General features: G+C 38.7%; 1 protein-coding gene across 1 annotated transcript in view; it reads right to left on the bottom strand.

Annotated features, from left to right (window-relative positions):
• Nucleotides 1-12,712, bottom strand: part of LOC128685684 (sorting nexin-14) — a 395,830-nt gene that overhangs the window by 114,604 nt on the left and 268,514 nt on the right. The window contains exon 10 of the mRNA XM_070088102.1: nucleotides 456-630. Within this exon, the coding sequence (XP_069944203.1) occupies nucleotides 456-630 (175 nt within the window). The remainder of the gene's footprint in view (nucleotides 1-455; nucleotides 631-12,712) is intronic.

The raw sequence follows: 12,712 nt of genomic DNA, 5'->3' as shown, positions 1-12,712 counted from the left end.
TTTATCCTAAACCTTACAGTATAAAATACAGTACTAACAGCATAAAAAGTAAAGTAAAATGTGAAATACCAAAATAAAACAATAAAGTAGAGTCATTACAAAAATGTTTTGTTGATATTCAGTAGCAAAGTTCGACTTACGACCATTTTGACTTATGACCGGTTTCTCGGAACCGAACTCGGTCGTAAGTCGGATGGTAGGTGTATTATACAGTAATGTACTGAATTGACAAAAACCATACTAAACCCATATGAGGACCATGTAGAAGCAGTTTAACTAGCATCACAGCCACAAACATATGAAGTAACTATCATCAAGCAGTGTACAACAACAACAACAACAAAGTACAACACTTACATCTTAGCCTCACTATAACATACCTTCATGCAAGAGCAGCTGACTGAGAAGTTAGCTTACTGGGAGTTGTTCCCAGCTCATTACAAGTTTAAACTTACCATTAAGAGGGATATATCATCAGCTTCATCAATATCATAGAGTGCATGATCATCTTCACTCCCGATGACTACAGAAGGTTTCAGTACCATCTGTTTGCCAATATGTTTGAGGCCACTACCCACCTTCTTCACCACTACTTTACCTACGTTCTTCCTGGGATGGGGATCAATCTCCCTAAAAGGGATGCAAATGCAATTTACTAAGTTATGGGATAAAATTAACCAAAGTTTTAAATGGTTTTAGGAAATTTCTTCCTAATAACTTTGGCTGAAAAATATTGAGGCACATCCTGTTAGGTTGAAGGTTCTAAACAGACTGCATACATGTGTGGAATTTATGTCAAAGGAGATGCAAAAGCCTGCTGGCGATTCTTATAACATAGTTAAATTTATAACAAAGTACTGTAGTAATGGTGACAATGTAACAGCAAACCCTGGATAACATTAAAGATAAATCATGTAATGGTTGTACGTGCCATGATAGTTGTTTTGATTAATAGTTATATATTCAGCTCACTTATAAAGCTCCTCTACATTGTACAATTTTTCATAAATGCAAGTGAAAAAGTACATCCAAAACTGAACAGTGCATGGAAAGGTTTTAAAGGCACATGTTAATCAATTTTCAATGTGCAGTTCAACAGCATTTACAAAAAACCACTACATGGAAGAATTTTATGAAAGAACTAAGTATAATTATAATGGATGGCTAATGTACTCCATTACAGTAGTGCTATTACATCTATATTAAGGTGATGAACACATAAGAGGAACACCAGGTCTGAGCAGTGACAGTTAAGCAGATATGATCCAAGGATAGGACAATGATGCCAATTCCTTGGATCAGGAACCCTTCAAGAGTATCACTACTCCATTACAATGTAACAATATAACATTAAAGTTGTTCACATGTAGCACAAAAAATATACTTGTTCTGTACATGTTCACCATAACACAAGAATATACTTTTTCAGTGCATGTACCATCCAGTACAGGCTGAACACTTAGAATGTGCTGTACCATCTTGTGCACAATGAACACTAAAAGGTAGTGTAATGTGCATAGTGTAATGTGCACAGTACATTAGGTAGAAGGTATTGTACCAACATGTACACACTGTACACAAGGTACTGTACCGTCCTGTACAAAAACATTAGAAAGTTCTGTACCAACCTGTACTTGCTGAACACTAGGAAGTACTGTACCAACCTATACACACTGAACACTAATTTGTAGAGTACAATGCTGTGCAAACTAAACACAAAAAAAGTACTGTACAATCCAGTATATACCAGAAGGTACAGTAAAATACTGTACACAAAGAACACTTAGGGGTACTATACCATTTTGTAAACACCATGCACTAGAAAATAACATGCAATTCCATTCACAATGTATACTATAAAGTTCTGTGTCATCCTGTACACATTGTACACTAGAAGGTACCATCCTAAACACACAGAACAACAAACAGGACTGTACCATCCTGTACACACTTTACACTTAAATATGCCATACCATACTGTACACAGTATACACTAGAAGGTGCTGTACCATCCTGTACAAAGAGTACACTACAAGTTACTATGTCATTTTGTACTCACTAAATACTAAAAGATAATGATTTTATTTCTTTGTAAAGGATACAATGTGTAATTACAATTTTTGTTTACTAAGTACAAAGAAAGCCACTATCATGCCAGGGCATTTCAGGCAGACTAATCCTAACACAGTAGGGCCCCACTTTACGGCGTTCCACTAATACGGTGATTTCAAATGACCAAAATTTGTTATACAGTGAGCGGGCTTTCAAACACAGTGTGCCCCACCCGGCACATCTCTCTATTATGACTGGAAATTTTCCAAAATTTCAAGTTTTAAAGTTATTACCTGGAGTTTACCTTGAGAGGGTTTCAGGGGTCAACACCCCCGTGGCTCAGTCTGAGATCAGGGTTTGATTAACCAGGTTGTTACTGCCAGCCGCACACAAACTGACATATGAACCACTGCCCAGTTGGTCAGGCAGTGACTTTAGGTGCCTCTCCAGTGTCTTCTTGAAGACAGCCAGAGGTCTATTGGTAATCCCCCTTATGTATGCTGGGAGGCAGTTGAACAGTTTTAGGCCCTGGACACTTATTGTGTTGTCTCTCAATGTACTCGTGGCACCCCTGCTTTTCATCAGAGGAATGCTGCATCTCCTGCCGAGTCTTTTGCTTTCATAGAAAGTGATTTTCGTGTGTAGGTTTAGTACCAACCCCTCCAGGACCTTCCAAGTGTATATTATCATGTATCTCTCTCGCCTGCATTCCAGGGAATAGAGATCAAGGACCTTCAACTGGTCCCAGTAATTTAGGTGCCTTATCGTACTTGTGTGTGCTGTGAAAGTTCTTTGTTCGCTCTCCATGTCTGCAATGTCCCCAGCCTTGAATGGGAGGCCATTAGCATACAGTGTTGCATATTTTATATGTACTCTGATAATTATACACTTATGTACCTGTACCTAAATATACTTACACACTGCACTGGCATGCAGGTACACACTAAAGTCATTTTATTATGCCATGTTCACCATGTCTAGAGCTAAGAAACCTCTCACTCCTCGGCTAATTGGGGCTCTTTTGTTCCCAAGTGACAGTTCAAACACAGATGGAAGTGTCAGTAAAGATGAATTTCATGGATTTTGAGGAGTTTGTGACCGAAAGCAATGCCCAGGAAACCTGGAGGGAGGGAGGGAGGGAGGGAGGGACTGACTGACTTTATATGTGTATATACATGATAGAAAAATAGTAATAAACAACATTTTTAATTGTTGGTTTGTGTAAACATGTTTTGTAAACAATATAATGACTGTTTGTGGGGTTATTGTGTAGCATACGAGTGAATATACATTCAATATACCTTATATTGGTCTCACAGGACAGAAAATTACTTGAATGAAGAAAAAAGGAAGGAAGAAGTAAGGAAGCAAGGAAGGAAGGATGGAAGGTAGGTAGGTAGGAAGAGATGAGAGGAAGGAAGGAAGGAAGGAAGGAAAGAAGGAAGGTAGGTTTGTGGGGAGGAAGGAATGAGTTGTGGAAGGCAGTGAGTGTTAGTGAGTGGTGGTATGATGCATCATTGTGACAAGACACACTGGTGACTCGGCAAATTTACAAGTCCACCCCCACACTACTACAAGCTTTCAGAACATCTTGTAGTTATAGGAACCTGTCCAGTGACTCAATATGTGTATATATTTGATAGAAAAATAGCAATAAACAACATTTTTTATTGTTGGTTTGTGTGAACATGTTTTGTAAACAATATAATGAGAGCAAAGTTTGTGCTATTATTGTGTAGTATACAATGAGTGAATATATACCAAACAGTCTTTATATTGGTCTCAGAGGCCATAAAAGTTACTTGAAAAAAGTAAAATATTAAAAAATAAAAGAAAAAAAATAGAAAAAGCAAAATGAACTATTACCGGGTGACCGTCAGTCGGCGATGTTGCCGTATGCAGTTCAGTTTCTGTCAACTTCTCACCTCCATATCTCCGTAAGTATTGATCGCAAATTTTTTTTTTTTGGGCCTATAATACTCACACACAAAAAAGAAAACTATCATTTCATAAGAAAAATAATTTTTTTCCGATTTTTCGACCCTGAGAACAAGTTTGGGAGAGGGCATGTCGACCCTGAAAGGGCAGAGCTACAGAATACAAATATAATTTTATTTCTTTGAATAGTATACAATGTGAGATTTACAAGTTATAACATATTGTTAAGCACAAAGAAAGTCGCTGGCATGCCTGTGTTGACAACCTTTACCTCACGTATAAACTTAGTCAAACACTTAAATTACTGGGAATGCTCAAAGTCCTTCTCATGGCATGCCTTGGAATACAGGCAAGAACAATACATTAGTCTTCAACAGTATTCTAACCTAGAAAGAACAAGTGACATGAAGAGAATCAGAAGTGACTCGAATTCTCTTTTTTTGAAGGTTCTAGTTATTCAGCTTATTATTATCCTTGTAGCTGTACAAGCAACATTTCTAAGATTCTTAAATGTGATATTTTCTGACCTTATCATGCCAAAGTTTCTATCAATAAACTTCTATTGAATGAATCAAGTTTGCTGTGTACTCATCTCCAACCTTTATTTCCTCAAGTTTTCTATAATGGAGAAACTGAAATTTATCCTCGATGAATATCACAATGCAGTCAGTGATCCACTAGAGACTTCACTTACATCAGCCATGTTTTCACTGGATGCCACTCATATACAAATTCTAGGTTTCATCTGCAAAGGACAATACACTGCTATGATTTGTGTGTGTTGCACATGAGAATGAGAAAAAGAATTGGGCAACAGAGCTTTTCACTGTGACAGCTTTTGGTTTCACCCTGTTCACTATGACAGCTTCTTATTTCACCCTCTTCACTATTACTTTTTTTTTTAATCTATTGTTAGGAAATTTAAGAACCATACTGTCCATGGTATGGTTTGTTTGCAATCGTGTCATTATGATTTTGAGAGTCGTCTGCCAGCTTTTTCAGTTATTCTTTTTTTTTTTATGTGCATTTTGTGCACGGTTACAACATGATTGCACTTGTTTAAGGCTATGTACACTACATCTGCATTCTGCTTGACTTTCAATGCATAACCAAGTAGTAACGGTCCAGTAGTTGTGCAAGGAAGGAGGTGACTCACTCTAATCCCCTGTTGCCCTTGGTTGTGTAACTTTTATGAATGAACATAGTTAACAATCTTCCTTTTTCAGAAGTCTTTCATAGATTTTGATAATGTGGGATGTCAGCTCTATCAATCTAGAGTTTTTACAATTGCTTTACTGCCATCTTTGTGAAATGGGTTTATATTGTATCAGTAATATTTAGCGACTGAAATGACTCGTGTCCAGACTACTCCTCAAGAGAATAATGTAAATGCTAATGATTTCTTGCATTTCTTTATGAACCTCACATTCTTTCTAGCCTGAATCTTTTTTTTTTTTCTCAAAGGTATGTGTGTAGAACGTACTTTTAGTGTCACTGAGCACATCTTCTCAAGACATTGATTCATATCAATGTTATTTGTGCAGTCTTCCCAAAATATTTTAGTAAGATCATGATGTAGTTAATACCAGTTAATGTTTGTACTGCAGAAATTAACTTTGTGTTGAAATAAATTTTTGAATTTGAATATGAATGCATCATAACTGCTTGCATTTTGTTGCTCAAACCCAGTGTGACCGTAGGTGCGAGCTTCAATTAGGTTTTAGTCTGAGTTTGTGCTTAACACCTTGGTGTTCCATACCAGATCCCTATTACTTATGAATATGAGATCAAGGATATTTTTCCAGTTTGACTGGTTTCCCTATTTACTGGCTTAAAAATTTATTGAAGTCTTATTATTATTAAAATCATAACTAATATTTAAGTCTTAAATGTTTGATAATTATGCGAGACTGTTCATCTGAACTGGCTCCTGGGGTCTCTACTTTTATAAAACAGTATTTCCAGAATCTACCATTTTTTATGGCTTATGTCAAAGTCCCCAGTTAATGGAATACTTAGGGCTGGGTTTGAGAGCTTCAAGACAGTATCTGATTTTCACTAGTTAGTCTTGCAACTGTTTCAAGGTCATGTCTGGTGCTTTATAACTAAAAGTACAATAATGAGGTACCAATTTAAAATTTTTACTATTGTACCAAAATTTGGACTTCATTTGTGGTGTTAAATAACTCAATGCAGATGAATGGCTTAACACACACAGGTCAACTTCTTCCTCCAACCTTGTAATCTGTTCTGTTGGTCCCATCTAAACAGGTTGCACCCAGCTATCCACATTTTGGTGTCAGAGCAGTCTTTTAACCCTTTCAGGGTCCGTGCCGTAGATCTACGGCTTTGAGTTGATGGTCCAAACCATAGATCTATAGAAGCCATGAGCTCAGCTCACTCTGATAAGCTGTGAGTGGTAAATTTGGGCCTAGATATGAGAGAATACAACTATGTGGTATGTGTGCACTACATATAACAAATCCTGCAGCACACAGTGCATGAGAGAAAAAAAGCAGAGACCATAATTTTCGATTAAAACAGTGACTTTGCAATGTTTTTTCGTATGTTTTTTATAGTTGTATTTGCAATTTCTTGGTCTCCTTTGATAGAGTGGAAGATATATTACAGAAATAGAGACGATTTTGATTGGTTTTAGTACTGGAAATGGCTTGAAACTGAGCTCAAAGTATCGGAAATGTTAAATTTTTGCTGATGTTCAAGAGAAAACAAATGATCTCACACGTTTAATACACGCCAGATGGTGGGTCTAATATACGTTTACAAATGTGGTGATATTATTTATATAATTATTGCAATATTGCCTAACAGTAAATCTTCTATTTTTTGGTTTGAATAAAAATTCATTATATGAATAAAAAAATAAAAATGAAATTCATTTGTAAAGCCTGAAAATGTAACTAATGAACAGAGGAAATGTTAGTTTAGTGCCATGAATGCCTGCATTGTTTATTCTGGACCCTATTTTGAAATTGGAATACAGTGGACCCCCGGTTTGCGATGGCATCGGTATTCGATAAATCTGGTATTCGATACATTTTAACGCAAAAATTTTGCCTCGGATCCCGTTAAAAAACCCGGTATACGCGATTCGTCCAAGACGTGTCCACGTGTGGCCTGAACTGCCCCGTGTGTGCCAGTGTTTACAAGCCAGCCAGTGTGCTCGTATCTAAGGATACATTCAGTACATTCCATATTATCAGTGTTTCTGGTGCTTGTTTCTGCAAAATAAGTCACCATGGGCCCCAAGAAAGCTTCTAGTGCCAACCCTTCAAGAAAAAGGGTGCTAATGACTATTGAAATGAAGAAAGAGATAACTGCAAAGTACGAAAGTGGAGTGCGTGTGTCGGAGCTGGCCAGGTTGTATACAAAACCCCAATCAACCATCGCTACTATAGTGACCAGGAAAATGGCAATCAAGGAAGCTGTTCTTGCAAAAGGTGCAACTGTGATTATGAAACAGTGACTGCAAGTGTTAGAAGATGTTGAGAGACTGTTATTGGTGTGGATAAATGAAAAACAGATAGCACGAGATAGCATCTCTCAAGCAATCATTTGTGAAAAGGCTAGGCAGTTGCATGACGATTTGGTAAAGAAATTGCCTGCAACTAGTGGTGATGTGAGTGAATTTAAGGTCAGCAAAGGTTGGTTTGAAAGATTTAAGAATCGTAGTGGCATACATAGTGTGATTAGGCATGGTGAGGCTGCCAGTTCGGACCAAAAAGCAGCTGAAAAATATGTGAAGGAATTCAAGGATTACATAGACAGTGAAGAATTTAAACCTGAACAAGTGTTCAATTGGGACGAAACAGGCCTGTTTTGGAAGAAAATGCCAAGCAGGACCTACATTACTCAGGAGGAAAAATCACTCCCAGGACATAAGCCTATGAAAGACAGGCTTACTCTTCTGATGTGTGCCAATGCTAGTGGTGATTGCAAAGTGAAGCCTTTATTGGTGTATCACTCAGAAACTCCCAGAGCGTTCAGGCAAAACAATGTCCTCAAGGCTAATTTGTGTGTGCTGTGGAGAGCAAACCGTAAGGCATGGGTCACTAGGGACTTTTTCTATGACTGGTTACACCATGCATTTGCCCCCAATCTGGAAAATTACCTAATTGAAAAGAAATTAGACCTTAAGTGCCTCCTGGTATTAGACAATGCCCCTGGTCATCCTACAGACTTGGCAGAGTGACTTTCTGGGGACATGAGCTTCATTAAGGTCAAGTTTTTGCCTCCTAATGCCACTCCTCTCCTGCAGCCCATGGACCAGCAGGTCATTTCCAACTTCAAGAAACTGTACACAAAAGCTGTTTCAAAAGTGCTTTGAAGTGACCACAGACACTCGATTGACTCTAAAAGAGTTTTGGAAGGATCACTTTAATATCCTCAATTGTGTAAACCTTATAGGTAAGGCTTGGGAGGGAGTGACTAAGAGGACCTTGAACTCTGCTTGGAAAAAACTGGCCAGAATGTGTAGACAAAAGGGATTTTGAAGGGTTTGAGGCTAACCCTGGGAATCCTATGCCAGTTGAGGAATCCATTGTGGCATTGGGGAAGTCCTTGGGGTTGGAGGTTAGTGGGGAGAATGTGGAAGAGTTGGTGGAGGAGGACAATGACGAACTAACCACTGATGAGCTGCTAGATCATCTAAAACAGCAAGAGGCCAGGCCTGAGGAAACTGCTTCGGAGGAGGGGATAGAGAAATTGAGGAAGTTGCCTACTTCAAAGATTAAGGAAATGTGTGCAATGTGGCTTAAAGTGCAAACCTTTTTTGATGAAAATCACCCTGACACAGCTACTGCAAGCTGTGTTGGCAACCTGTACAATGACAATGTTGTGAACCACTTTAGGAAAGTCATAAAGGAATGAGAGGTACAGGCCTCTATGGACAGATATGTTGTGTGACAGAAGTCCAGTGACTCTCAAGCTGGTCCTAGTGGCATTAAAAGAAGAAGGGAAGTAACCCCGGGAAAGGACTTGCTACTTCAAGTCCTAATGGAAGGGGATTCCCTTTCTAAACAATAAGTTCGACACTCTCCCCTCCTCCCATCCCATCAATCATAACCAGATCTTCATTAAAGGTAAGTGTCATGTATTCTTTTGTTAGTACAGTACTACAAACTGTGCATATCTTCTTCAGTTTGTGTGCATTAAACTTAATATTTCATGTGGTTAAATTTTTTTTTTCATGCTTTTGGGTGTCTTGCACGGATTAATTTGATTTCCATTATTTCTTATGGGGAAAATTGATTCGCTTTTCGATAATTTTGGTTTATGATGAGCTCTCAGCAACGGATTAATATCACAAACCGGGGGTCCACTGTATTTTGAACTTTGCGTTAAATTGGCCAAATTACCAATTTCCGATCACTTAATTTTGTAGTTGAAACAGCTGACTTGGCGATTTCTTGTGCTATATCAATAGAAGTAATACTAGTGGAATAGCTAACAATTTGGTCGACTGGAATAATGTAATTGGCCTAAAATGGGAGTGAAAGTTGGCAAAATCGCCGATGCGTAAATATCACTGACACATCAAAATTTGCAAGAGCATAATTTCGTACTTTTTGTTTTATTACCTTCAGAAAAAGATTCTCTACCATTTCACAAGAATTTTTTTTTTTTTAAATTCTTGGATCCTAGTGCACACTTTGAAATTTGACCTCTGGACCCTGAAAGGGTTAAGAGGGTCTCTGCAAAGTCACTGGGTGAGGAGTTCACTAATAAAAGGTATTCTTGTTATAAACATAACTGATCCTACATTAATAGTTGTTAATGTTACGTCTGGTGGCTGTTTCTCTTGACCTTTATAAAATCCACATTTCTGGTGAGTCTCCACTAGCTTTGTTTTCAGTCCAAGAAGGCTTTAAGGTGATGATACATTTTTTTTTTATTAACACATCAGCCACTTCCACCAAGACAAGGTGGCCCGAAAAAGAAAAACTTTCATCATTCATTCCATCACTGTCTTGCCAGACGCATGCTTACACTACAGTTATAAAGCTGTAACATTAACACCCCTCCTTCACAGTGCAGACAGTGTACTTCCCATCTCCAGGACTCAAGTCCAGCCTGCCAGTTTCCCTCAATCCCTTCATAAATGTTACCTTGCTCACACTCCAACAGCACATCAAGTCCTAAAAACCATTTGTCTCAATTCGCTCCTATCTAACATGCTCACGCATGCTTGCTAGAAGTCCAAGCTTGGAACGAGTGCTGATGTTAGTGAATTTAAGGCCAGCAAAGGCTGGTTTGAGAGATTTAAGAAGCATAGTGGCATACACAGTGTGGTAAGGCATGGTGAGGCTGCCAATTCTGACAAATATGCAGCTGAGAAATGTGTGTGAATTCAAGGGGTACGTAGAGGCTGAAGAATTCAAACTCCAACAAGTGTTCAATTGTGATGAAAACAGGCTTCTTTTGGAAGAAAATGCCAAGGAGGACCTACATCATGCAAGAGGAAAAGGCACTACCAGGACACAAGCCTATGAAAGACAGGCTTACTCTTTCCTGCTGTAATGCTAGTAGGGATTTCAAAGTGAAGCCTTTACTAGTGTATCACTCTGAAAATCCCAGTGTGTTCAAGAAAAACAGTGTTGCCAAAAGTAAATTGTATGTGATGTGGAAGGCTAACAGTAAGGCATGGGTCACAAGGGAAATTTTCCTTGATTGGTTCAATGAAGTGCTTGGCTCCAGTGTAAAAAAATACCTCCTGGAAAATACATTGGAACTCAAGTGCCTCCTGGTAATGGACAATGCACCTGCTCATCCTCCAGACTTGGATAACCAAATTGTAGAAGAGTTTCGTTTCATCACAGTGAAGCTCTTGCCCCCTAATGCCACTCCTCTCATCCAGCCCATGGACCAGCAGATCATTTCAAACTTCAAAAAACTCTACACCAAAGCAATGTTTCAAAGGTGCTTTGATGTGACCTCAGACACTCAATTGACCCTAAGAGAGTTTTGGAAAGATCACTTCAGTATCCTCCAGTGCATAAACCTTATAGGTAAGGCTTGGGGAGGGAGTGACTTCCAGGACTTGGATGGATGTGAGTAGCGAGGATGAGGAAGAGTTGGTGGAGGGCCACAACAAGGGCTAACCACTGAAGAGCTGCAAGAGCTTCATCTGCAACAGCAACAGACCATAGCTCAGGAAACTGCTTCAGAGGAGGAGGGAGAGAGATGGAAGAAGGGGCCTTCTTCAGAGATTAAGGACATTTGTGCAATGTGGAGTAGCATGGAAAGATTTGTGAAGGAACATCACCCTGACAAAGCTCTTGCAAGCCGTGTCGGCAACATCTACGATGACAATGTCTTGTCCCATTTTAAGGAAATTTTAAAGAGATGCCAGAAACAGAGCTCTCTGGACAGATATTTAGTGCCACAGGTGTGCAGTGACTCTCAAGCTGGTCCTAGTGGCATTAAAAAACAAAGAACGGAAGTAACCCCGGAAAAGTACTTGGTACCTGAATTCTTCATGGGAGGGGATTCCCCTTCCAAACAGTAATTAATCCATCCTCTCCCCTCCTCCCGTCTTCCATACACTTAGAACACTTGTCAATAAACGTAAGTGTCATGTTATTATTGTTTCATTCATGTCTCATTGTTTTCTGTGTGAACATATATACTTCATGTAAAAAAAATTATTTTATTTTAATACTTTTGTGTGTCTGGAACAGATTAATTGGATTTACATTATTTCTTATGGGGAAAATGGTTTCACAAATCATCAATATCGATATTAGTCACACTCTCTGAAACGGATTACAGTAATTACGAAAAACGAGGGTCCACTGTACATTCACCCCCTCCGTATTCTCTCCCTCCTACCTGATACGCAATCTTTCGTTTCCTAATTTTTTTTATCCTCATCACCTTACTCTTTCCTAAATTCACTCTTAATTTTCCTCTTTTACATACCCTATGAAACTCATCTACCAACCTCTGCAACTTCTCTGCAGAATCTCCCAAAAGCACAGTGTCATCAGCAAAGAGCAACTGTGACAACTCCCACTTTGTGTTAGATTCTTTATCTTTTAACCCCACACCTCTTACCAACACCTGAGCATTCACTTCTCTTGCAATTCCATCTATAAATATATTGAACAACTATGGTGACATCACACATCCCTGTCTAAAGCCTACTTTTGCGAGGAAATAGTCTCCCTCTCTCATACATACTCTAACCTAAGCCTTACTATACTCATAAAAACTCTTCACTGCTTTCAATAATCTACCTCTTAGCTCATACATATGCAACATCTACCACAGTGCACCCCCTCCCTCCCATCCACCCAATTATATGCCTTTTCCAAACCCATAAATGTCACAAAAACCTCTTTACCCTTATCTAAATACCGTTCACCTACATGTTTCACTGTAAACAGTTGGTCTACATACCCCTTACCCTTCCTAAAGCCTCCTTGTTCATCTGCTATCCTGCTCTCCAACTTACTCTTAATTCTTTCAATAATAACTCTACCACACACTTTACCAGGTATACTCAGCAGACTTAGTCCCCTACAATTTTTACACTCTTTTGTCCCCTTTGATTTTATACAAAAGAGCTATAGATGCTCTCTGCCAATCCCTAGGTACCTTACCCTCTTCCATACATTTATTAAATAAAAACATTATCCACCCCAAAACTATATCGCCATTTGCTTTTAACATTTCTATCATCATCCCATCAATCCCAGCT

This window comes from Cherax quadricarinatus, chromosome 23, assembly GCF_038502225.1.
Source record: "Cherax quadricarinatus isolate ZL_2023a chromosome 23, ASM3850222v1, whole genome shotgun sequence".
Classification (NCBI taxonomy): domain Eukaryota; kingdom Metazoa; phylum Arthropoda; class Malacostraca; order Decapoda; family Parastacidae; genus Cherax; species Cherax quadricarinatus.
The sequence above is the reverse complement of the archived record's forward strand: the minus strand, read 5'-3'. Positions and strand labels throughout refer to the sequence as shown.